Raw genomic sequence first — 11,992 nt, 5'->3', positions numbered from 1 at the left:
CTTCAACACTCAACACTCGCGTTGAAAATTGGAATGTCCCGATAGCGTTTCAGATATAAATCCCATGAGTCAGTGCGCAAAGTGAACGTGCAACGTGTTTTGCATAATGTTCAAAGGTTGAACGTTTATTTCTGCTTGCCGTACAAGTTGAACGTTTGAACTTCGGCTGCAAAGTCACTATTGAGCTTCAAAGAGAGTGCGCAAAATCCTGCTTTACACACATGCACACTAACATCAATACATTCAGAAAAAACGCCGATGTGTTTTGAATTTCTCGACGTTTTAAGATATTCTAAGTCCAAAAATGTCAAAATCACAGAAAGATAATTTTTTTTACCGATCGCCATACTTTCCTTTTGTTATATACAACAGCCAGAAAAGTATAATTTATGTTTTTAATTACTATAAAATTGCAAAAGGCTTAGATTTGAGGGTGAGGATGAGCTTTATAAGAAAATGTAAGTGCAAATAACGAGTAAAATCTTCATTAACTCCGACTCCACCCGAGATATGACATGTAACATCATCCATCTGTTCCATAACCGTAAATATTTAATAGTTAATATTGAGTTAATGTCAGATTAATTTAAATTAACATTTATCTTATTAAAATTTAAGATAACAAATGTATTAGTCGAATCAACATATATTTACTGCACTGAATTTGCAAAGAAAGAAAGCGAATTTTATTTACTGCACTGAATTTATTATATATTTACTGCCATATATTTACTGAAATATGTTTACTGCACTGAATTTGCAAATAGGGAAACAGTCAGTGGTATTACCGCAGCTATAATCATAATTTCCATAAATAGAAGCCAACCCAAGTCCATAAATAAAGGGGCTGATATATACAGAGATAAAAATACACGTAGAATGCGTAAATCGCTGCTAGTTATAAATTTACTGTTTCATTGTTATATTGAATACAATACCACAACTCTCAGCTAAAAGAACAATTATTTCCTCCATGCGAAGGTGTATTCTTTGTACGTTAAATAATAGAGCTAAAGTTACTTTCTGGCTCAGATGTCGTAGTCTCACGTTTATTATATAATATAAAGTACCGATAGAGAATAACATAAAGAATATTTGAGTCAATGCAAATATTACAATTAGTTTCTGTATTATATCCCAGAAGGTGATTTCCACAACCGATTTGTCAGAAAAGGGCCGGTTATACGAACATATCGAAATAAATTACGGCTATAATTGTAGTAAAAGATGTCAAGCAAAAGAATATCAGAAATCAATTTTCCATCCCCTCATCGTGAGTTAGAACTCGAGACTACCAATTTGACGTCAGTGTGGGAGATGGTACCACGTGACACCTTCAACACGTTTAGAGTTGTAACACGAAAAACTCGAAACTAAGGCCCCTGGATGAGTATTACAGAGTGCGAGGTATGGCACATTTGTTTTCACATGGGAGTAAAAGTGCTTACAGAATACAAATGATATAGAATTACATATGAATGACAAATGGTTCCAAAGAACAGAGTAAAAAATGAATACTCATGGTTGACAGAATAACAAATGATTACAATGGTAGGCGGAATGACGAGTGATTACATAAAATAATAACAAAGAAACCGCGTACAATAAATGTTAAAGTGAATGTAAGACGCGTACAATAAGGTATAAATGATAAGATAGAGTTCAATAAAATACACATTTAGAAAATAAGAATGGGGTGATTACATAATGATAATACAAAATATCAAAAAAATAAAGAAGGATACAATATATACAGGTGTATGCACAAGACAGAAGGTGCCGAGCAGAGCAGGGGAGATTAACTGGAACCGTGGGTACCGGTAGGGACGTTGGTTCTGTTGTTATATTGCTTGATAAAAATGGTAAGCTGATTAATGGTGTCCCTATCATTGTCCAGGTCGTTAAGATGGTCTTGATCATTATTAGGCCAATGCCCGTGCTCGAGGTCGATGATAGTACGTAATTGGAGCTTCTCATGCTCCAGCTTGGGACAGTCCAGAATATAATGAAAACAGCTCTCTTGAGAGTAACAGATGACACATAGTCCGTGTTGTGTGGGTTAACATTCGGGACATTCCAATTTTCAACGCTGACTCAGCGCTGATCTCAACATTCGTTAAAATTCGTTCCTTTTTTCAACGTTGAGGTAGCGCTGTTGTTAGCGCTGACTCAACACACTCAGCACTGAACAGATATGTTGACTGCTGCTTTCTAATGAATTGTGGGTAATTGGTAAGACATTTGAATAAAATCCATCTTGCTGAGAATGGAATTATGGGAACTAAGCACTTCGTAGTCGAGTTGGAACGTCGTTGATGACGTCAAATTGTTAACTTCAACACTCAACACTCGCGTTGAAAATTGGAATGTCCCGATAGCGTTTCAGATGTAAATTCCATGAGTCAGTGCGGAAAGTGAACGTGTAGTGCAACGTGTTTTGCATAAAGTTCAAAGGTTAAACGTTTACTTTTGCTTGCCGTACAAGTTTAACGTTTGAACTTCGGCCGCAAACTCATTATTAAGCTTCAAAGATAGTGAGCAAATTCCTGCTTTACACACATGCACACTAACAACAATACATTCAAAAAAAACGCCGATGTGTTTTGAATTTCTCGACGTTTTAAGATATTCTAAGTCCAAAAATGTCAAAATCACAGAAAGATCATTTTTTTTTTACCGATCGCCATACTTTCCTTTTGTTATATACAACAGCCAGAAAAGTATAATTTATGTTTTTAATTACTATAAAATTGCAAAAGGCTTAGATTTGAGGGTGAGGATGAGCTTTATAAGAAAATGTAAGTGCAAATAACGAGTAAAATCTTCATTAACTCCGACTCCACCCGAGATATGACATGTAACATCATCCATCTGTTCCATAACCGTAAATATTTAATAGTTAATATTGAGTTAATGTCAGATTAATTTAAATTAACATTTATCTTATTAAAATTTAAGATAACAAATGTATTAGTCGAATCAACATATATTTACTGCACTGAATTTGCAAAGAAAGAAAGCGAATTTTATTTACTGCACTGAATTTATTATATATTTACTGCCATATATTTACTGAAATATGTTTACTGCACTGAATTTGCAAATAGGGAAACAGTCAGTGGTATTACCGCAGCTATAATCATAATTTCCATAAATAGAAGCCAACCCAAGTCCATGAATAAAGGGGCTGATATATACAGAGATAAAAATACACGTAGAATGCGTAAATTGATGCTAGTTATAAATTTCCTGTTTCATTGTTATATTGAATACAATACCACAAATCCCAGTTAAAATAACAATTATTTCCTCCATGCGAAGGTGTATTCTTTGTACGTTAAATAATAAAGCTAAAGTTACTTTCTGGCTCAGATGTCGTAGTCCCACGTGTATTATATAATATAAAGTACCGATAGAAAATAACATAAAGAATATTTGAGTCAATGCAAATATTACAATTAGTCCCTGTATTATATCCCAGAAGGTGATTTCCACAACCGATTTGTCAGAAAAGAACCAGTTATACGAACATATCGAAATAAATTACGGCTATAATTGTAGTAAAAGATGTCAAGCAAAAGAATATCAAAAATTAATTTTCCATTTCCTCATTTGTGTTACTGCACGATTAAATGCAGTATTTTTGTTTGATAAGTACAATTTTCTGTTCCTCACATAACTGAATTGAAAGCTATAGAACAATAGAAACAATGCCATAAACAATTGGACGATTGTTTCTGCTTTGGAAACTCGAATGTCCAACTACTACAAAAGACATTTTCTTTGACGATCGTGGCAAAAAACAGGAACACANCTAACTATAAAAGAATAATACTTAATATGATAATGAACATTGTTCGACAGCACATTCCTTGTGATACTATCTTCGAAACTATCAAATTTGCAGCATTTCAATAAACCAGATTTTTCACGTGTGGCGACAAACGAAACTATTTCTTTTGCTTGCAACACCAAAAAAGCCACAATTGTCTGTTTCGATATAAGTTTTTATGAAAAACGCCTTTCGCATGTTTTGAAATGCTACCATATCAAATTTGGTCACATCCGGACTGCTAAATATCTGCGCAAACAACGTTGATTGATAGATACGAATAAGACAACGCGACACGTGGGTGTAAGATCCGCGACTTGACTCATTTGTCGGAAATTTTAATTTGTCGAGAAATTTGTAAACAAATTTCACAGCAAAACAATCCCGGGAAGAATTAGAGAAGAGGTTACAATTAGTCATAACAATCCAATGGGAAAATTAACTCATAAGTGTCAACTTGGCATTGTAACCGTCGACATTCCACGAACACGTGACGCGATTTCTCACGACAAAAGAAAATAAAAGAGAATATCACAGGAAGCTCGGTGGAGCGATTAATAAAACAGTCAATTGGTAGTTGTGTGCATTTCATCTCCCGCACCTCCATAACCCGGACTGAACCAAGAAGAGGAGAAGACACTAATTTGAAACCCATATTTCTTTCATATCCCGAACGGAAATACAACCGAAGACAAGAATAAGCTTCATATTGTAAAGGTAGTATGGCCTTAGAATTAATGTGAACTTTCTCTCACGCGTACAGGTTAATTAGATAGGTTGAGTTAGATAGTTGATTTTTCTTTGCGAGGTAGGTCTAGAATATATGATTTGTATTCCTATTAATTGTATTGTTATGTCGTTTGATTCAATTAAATTTGTTTGTTATTTGTTTATGATATGGTCTCGTTAATGACTAAATCCAATGCCTTTGTTTACTCCATTTACACGCGACTCTCTTTCTCGAAATTCCTCACAAATACGTGATACCCCTCAACTTGACTATCTGGTGTCAGAAAAAATAATGTCCTTGAGTTCAAAAGAGCCCCTGGTCATAATAAACGTCTTAGTAAGCCATCTTTAGACGACCGCTGTCTGTTTCTCCGAGAGAAAAGCCGATTAACCAGTACATGAGATTCATCAACACCGTATCCCCGACAAACGCCTCACATTATTATTTAAAAGATTTTTATAAATGTGAATTTAGGCTAATAAACGAGTGAATTGGTTCCTGTCTGTCTTTCAGATCAAGTTGGCTACATTCATTTATAGAACGAGAATAAACATAGCGTATTATTTTTTTATAATTAAAAGTTAAATGATTTCATACGAAAAAAATAATAATGCTTTTGTATACAGTAAACTGTACATCACATAATAAAAATATTTCAAATGAAAGTATTACATTTTATTTTATTTACTTGGAATTAAGAAGCGTTATAATATTTCTGTTGGTGGACACTAAAAAGTCGTTGCCATTATTTTTTGCCGCATGTTTTATTAGGAAGGGGCCAAGTCTGTGTACTTTCGGGCAAACCTTTGCACCAGCATGCTAACCATGTACAATAGCCGGAACTACCTCCTATGTGCTTCCATGTGCATTCCCTATTGCAAAAATCGTTTTCTCCCAATTTCCAGCAATTTTTTTTGCAGCCCTTTACGTCCACCAGATAACCTTCCTTTGCCCACACTGTTCCTGCAACAAATACAAAAAATAGTCATCTTCAACCGTAAGAAATAATACTTATTAATACAATAAAATTAAATTATTTAATGCTTTGCAATCAAATGTGTCAAAAAATTACATTATTATTGTACCATATGAAGTATAAAAACTGAAAACAGTCATGATTATAAATATGCTATTTTAAACACTAGCAAGATGATGTGTCACTTGCTATCAGCGACTTATCAGGAAAACGACATTATAATGAAAATCTTGAAAATGCAATTTCTTGTAAATCTGAATTTATGATGTTATTCTATTAACTCACTTCACTGGAGTCAACAAATAGATTGACTGCAAATGCTTAAAGAATTCTATAAATCAAATAGGAATTACTAAACTAAAATAATTGCCACTCATTTGGACAGGTCAACATATTCATACTTCAATAAAAAGACTATCACTGGTCAAATAGAAACACTATTAAACTGATTTACTTTACATGTCAAACTCTTAAATAAGAGATTAAAGTAGTAGAATAGTAGAGAATAGATATTAAAATAATGGAGATTAGTGACTCGTAGAATATCCCCTGACAAAAACACTTTCTTGGCAGATTGCCGTTGTGTTGCATTGCCATCCACGAATCGAGTGCAGATCTCATAATACGTAAATAATTCAACTTTAATAGAATTTATGGCATTTCCATCAATTTAATACAAATCGTTGTAATTTTTGAAACATTAGAATGAGTTTATCTGAAGTTTTTCAACAAAATATTTCTATAAATATAAATTTCGAGTTAAGTCATATATGAAATAAACAAGCTATAATCTGCGAGTGTTTTCATGTCCACAAAAAAATACAATATAATGTAACAAATATAACGAGAATTTCATAACTTTTTAACAAATGATGCCATTTAAAAAATTAACAACCAATATCATCAATTAGAAGTTCATACTCACCGATCAGGACCAAACAAGCAGTGATCATCAACAACGAATTCATCTTCGATGGTATCTAAACGAGTTTAGAATGACTTACCACGAGCAGAAGTCCATATTTATACACATCCAATGCGTATCGGTACAACGCGTACACGTGGATTCTGCATGCTCGATCCATCTGTTTCCACCAATTATAAAAACATTAATGAGCCATTAAACAGAAACATTTCATTTTTTAAATTTTACCATTTGCAGAAGAAATTAAATTCGTACCGAGTACAGAAATGTTTATGTGAAATATAAATGAATGCCATTAAATTTTTTTTAAAAATAAAAATCACTTATTCAACTTTAAGTTGAACAAGTTCTTGGAACACTTCACGATCATTTAGATAATTCATGTTTACAGGCATGTAATAATATCTCGTGATTTTCTCGTTTGATCGACACCACTAACCTATCTTTTGTCAAGGATTTTTTAAAAAGTCTGCGTACATGAAATATTTCACGTAATTATTGACAAAGATTCTTGAAAACAAATCAATTTACGATTTGTAATAGAAATGGAACTTTATTACAATGAAAGTTGAGATTAAAACATTGAATCTCTTCGTCTAAAACACTTCAAAATTCTTTGTTAAGTGTTGCAATTTTATGTAGAATAAATGAGAATAAGTCAGAAGTATTGATTCATCAGCACAATAGAAAGCGAAAAAACGGTCATAAGTTAAATAGGCTATATATCTCGAGTAAAGATGAACTTAATGAAAATTTTTGTTTCTGATTAGCATTTGCAATATTTTAAAAAATTTCTTTTTCTTTGAAAAATTATATCTCTTTGTAATAATTAGTAATGTAAAAATGAGTTGTTAGTAAAATCTCGTAAGAGGTGAAGCTACGCACATTTAAACGTTGAGAAAATGCGTATTAGCGTTTTTTAAATTTAAGTATTTTTTATGGAATTTCATCAAAATTATTTTCTTTAGTGTTTTGCTAGTATTTTAATTTTATATCGTTGTATAATTGAAAATTACAGAATATTTACAATTATTTTGTTTAAACGTTTCTTGACTTTTTTGTTATGATTTTGCGATTGATCGAGTAAATGATTTTGAAGTGAAAGAATGGCCTTAGATAGACGAAATTGTTTCAGTTCAAGCTAACGTAAAGAATATTCCCCTAGATGATCTCAAAAAGGTCTTGTTATTCCGACGGCATATAAAACTTGGATTAGTAAAAACCTTCGTCAAAGCACAGGTTAACCAAGGCTCGGATTTTAAATATCTTAAACAGATATGTTTCAAAACTAAGTGACGCTAAGCTTAAAAAGGAATATTTGTTGAACATTAGATCAAAAAATTAATACAAGATTCACAATTTGGTCAAAAACTGATTTACAATGAACAAAGTGCATGTACGTTTTTTAAAAAAGTTGTAACAGTTTTTGGGCTACAGAAAAATAGAAAGTATGAAAAACTTGTAGAAAAATTACTTGAAAAGTACAGTGAAATGGTTTGAAAAATGTCGCTTAAACTACACTTTTACATAGGCATTTCAATTATATTTACCGAAAATTTGGGTGCCATCAGTGATAAACAAGAGTTAAATGATATTCTTAATCTAAAGATATTTACGTGCTGGAAAATTACGTTTGCCATATTCATGAAAAGTGTTTTTTTATACAATTATATACTCGCTATAATATAAGTTCCATAAATGTTGTTGTTTTTATTTTANTGTTATGCTTTGTTTAATAACCTTACGGTTCCTTTTTTGTTGCGAAATGTCCATGATGAATATTAACTTGAGATATGCTATATTAAACTATGATAGAAACTTCTACTCACTTGCTAATGTTGTACTGAACTTTGCTCGATACTCGATATTCCACGAGGTTAGGCTTAACACACTGTATCAAAAAGTCTCTTGGAAAGACGTTCCTCACTGAAAATGATTGCAATTCCTTTGTTATCGGACTTAATCCGCCTCGACGGACCAAAAAATATGTTATGTAATAAATGATCTTTGTTTATGCTTCTCGATTTTTGTTAAAAGAGACAGGACAAACTTTGCTTCGAACTAACGTTCATCAAAACGCTCTCGTTCTCGTCTCGTCTTTTCTCACGAGAGTAATGACACATTTATTAATAATTTAAGTAATTACAATTGTAAAAAAAATGTATAAAAACTAGATAAATTAAATTATAGAGTATTTAAACAATAATAAATTTGTAAAACATAAATATGAGAAAATAACAAAAAAAAACATAATATCCGCGGGGTGGCGGCATCCATCACCCCACCATCCAGTATTAGAAGGACGTTTTAAATTTTAAGGAATTCTAAAGGATGAAATTTTGAGCGTTTTAATATAAGGAACCTATAGCCGGAAATGCGATATAAAGATTCTACAGCACTTTGTACGTTTTATGCGGTCGGTATGCTGAATGAAATAGCAGAATACAGTATTTATAACAAGTTTTATTGACAAAATGTAGAGTACAATCAAACTGTACATCGAATCAGTGGCTGCACTACTTTAGAGTAAATGTTCAATGTGATGACAACCAACATCGTTACATAATCTGAAACGACGATCCATGTTTTGTCCAACACTCTGTAAGATGCAACGCTCCCCTCTGATGGTATTGAATGCTGTATACAGCGTCCTGTACACAGGCTCAGTTAGACCACTGTAGTTGTGTGTTTACAGTCTTCCATCCGCATCAATAACATGACGTCAATGGACGGAAGGGTAGCTACCAAAGTGAAGAGCGGTCAAGCAATTCCATCAGCAGTAGAAACTTTATATCACATTTTCGGCTATAGGTTCCTGATATCAAAACATTCAAAATTTCATCCTCTACCATCTCCCAAATTTTTAACTTGTCATTTTGATGTATTTTGTATATATAGATTGATACATAAAATAAAGTAGTATGTTTTAATATAATAGCAATAGTTCAGATAAAGAGAGAGGTGAAATAAACAGTCAGTTCAACAATAATTGTTTTTCACTCAAACAAATAAATAAACGTAGCAAGTTACAATTTATTAAGCTTATGTGTCTTAGTTATTAATAATATTTGATGTGTGAAGTGCTTTATTTAATACACATAAGAACAGACAACTCTTTCAAAGAAACTATTCTTAACGTAATTTTACAGGATAGCAACATGTCTCTCGCACGCCAGTTATTTCGTAAATTAATAAGGCACTCAACGTAGACATTTCTAATTTGCCGGCATTCGCCAAACTCTAGCGCGAATTTCCTCCGTTCCATCTGTAAAAATGACCGTTGCTATGTCAGTCACTGTTGAAAACAATTAAACATTCTCAATTAGAAGTTGTAATGCATGAAAAATAAGTGCTAATTCTCTTAGGTGTATTCTGAAATATTAAGACAGAATTTAGAACAGGCTTTCACCAATGAATCGATTAAATATTAAAGTACTCGGCCTGGAAAAAACTATTGTTTTCATGCTGTATACATATAGGTTAACTGACTTTTGTGCGTTCTCTTGTCAATTTTAGAATTATATAAATATCAGTCAATATTTTATTAACTTTATTTTTATTATTTTGAATAAAAAAAACACTGACACGATGGCAACAGTAGCTTATTTNAAGCCCTACTCAGTGTTTTTCATTATAGCTTGATCATTCGATAATGTGCTGTCGAGAAACACTGCTGCTGAACTTCGACAGCAGTGTTTCGACACAGCATATTATCGAATCAGAAAAACGAAAATAGATCTTTAGGTGCCTACAATAAGATTTAAATTCGATAAATATAGGGAATCGTATTACCAAACTGCGGGTTAATGGTACTTAGATTAGTTTAATGGCCTTTTAAGAGTAAAAATAATTCAATTAAATTTTAGTGTGCGAAATGTTGGACGTGTTGTCTTTATACTACAAAGTAGAATAAAGACGTAAAAATTTAACTCTACCTAAATGTGCATCCATACATCATCTGCAGGATAAATAACACACAACTGTTGTTTCCATATAAAGTTTACCGATATAGAAATAGCTGAACATAAGTAAACAGTTCCGCTGAAATTAGTAACAAATTATTATAAACATTACTCAGGTTTTATTTCTTATGAAAATTACCATAAAAGCAAACAAACAAACATCACTATCGATTTTGTTTGTTTGTATATGGCAACGCTACACGTGGCGATGGGCCAAAGGGTTTCCTTCTGGGAAGACATTCTAAGGGAAACTGTCTTTATTAAGGTGCTACAGACGTAAAGATATTCCAGAATATTCCACGTAGCTAGTAGTGTTATGCACTCGGCCACTTGTAGGCCTCTGCGTTAAAAATATACTGTATATTAACAAACAGATGAACCAGGCGTTACTCGGACAAAAGGTGACGATAGCGAAGATTAAGATTATAGAATTATAGCCAATCTTACCTGTTTTCGCCGTGTGCAAAAATTAGGTCTTTCGTCTTTCGAGAGAAATTAGAAAATTTTTAGATGGGTCTAAAAATATGTTCGATTATCCGAAAAATGCAAAAAACCGTATCTAAAATACAGTACAGTAGAAGCCGTGTTATTCCAGGTAATCGTTCACTCTACCCCCTTCTCCTCAAGCATAAGAATTTCTAAATATTCTTTCTCGCGGAAAATGTACACTAAGAAAAAATTTTCACAAATGCTTTCTTAGAGTACATTTTCATGACATACCCTGTGACAAATTTCAACTTTTAACTCTTAATAGTTTGGGCTCTGCGATTAATATTATTATTATTAACTCATCTCGATTTTATACAGGATGTATTTGTTATGTAATAAATGATCTTTGTTTATGCTTCTCGATTTTTGTTAAAAGAGACAGGACAAACTTTGCTTCGAACTAACGTTCATCAAAACGCTCTCGTTCTCGTCTCGTCTTTTCTCACGAGAGTAATGACACATTTATTAATAATTTAAGTAATTACAATTGTAAAAAAATGTATAAAAACTAGATAAATTAAATTATAGAGTATTTAAACAATAATAAATTTGTAAAAACATAAATATGAGAAAATAACAAAAAAAAAAACATAATATCCGCGGGGTGGCGACATCCATCACCCCACTATCCATCCTGCCCACCTTGAAATCCCTAGATTTCAAGATTATTTGAGTTTTCAGGCAATCTACATAGCTGATTGATGTTTCGAGTAAATATTCCGTCCTTTGTTTTTATGTCAACAACTCTGACATGTCCATCCTTACCAGGGTGAGTTCTTATAATTCTAGCCAAAATCCACTTTGTAGGTGGTATATTCTTTTCTTTGACAAGAACTAAATCATTGTACTGCAGGTTTCTTCTTTTTTCTGTCCATTTTGGTCTATTTTGTAGTTGGCTCAGGTACTCCAAATGCCAACGTTTCCAAATGTCTTGCACCATGCGCTGGAGTAACTGCCATCGGGATAATCGATTCAACTTAATATGCTGAAGATCAGGTTCTGGTAAAGAAGTTAGGGCTTCCCCAAGAAGGAAGTGCGCTGGAGTTAATGCTGATAGTTCATTTGGATCTTCACTGAT

The 11,992-nt window shown here is 32.7% G+C and overlaps 1 protein-coding gene across 1 annotated transcript; it reads right to left on the bottom strand.

The window, feature by feature from the left end:
- Positions 1-5,181: 5,181 nt before the first annotated feature.
- On the bottom strand, positions 5,182-6,517 carry LOC111630242 (neurotoxin E1x-like). Its single transcript, XM_023374321.1, has 2 exons — positions 6,464-6,517; positions 5,182-5,525 (listed from the first exon to the last, which is right to left on the bottom strand). The coding sequence occupies exons 1-2, from the start codon at positions 6,504-6,506 to the stop codon at positions 5,308-5,310; spliced, it is 261 nt and encodes an 86-aa protein (XP_023230089.1). The 5' UTR covers positions 6,507-6,517; the 3' UTR covers positions 5,182-5,307.
- Positions 6,518-11,992: the final 5,475 nt, after the last annotated feature.

This window comes from Centruroides sculpturatus, unplaced genomic scaffold, assembly GCF_000671375.1.
Source record: "Centruroides sculpturatus isolate CEXI.00-Female unplaced genomic scaffold, Cexi_2.0 scaffold71, whole genome shotgun sequence".
Lineage (NCBI taxonomy): Eukaryota > Metazoa > Arthropoda > Arachnida > Scorpiones > Buthidae > Centruroides > Centruroides sculpturatus.
Note: the sequence above shows the minus strand (reverse complement) of the source record. Positions and strands in the feature narration are given on the sequence as shown.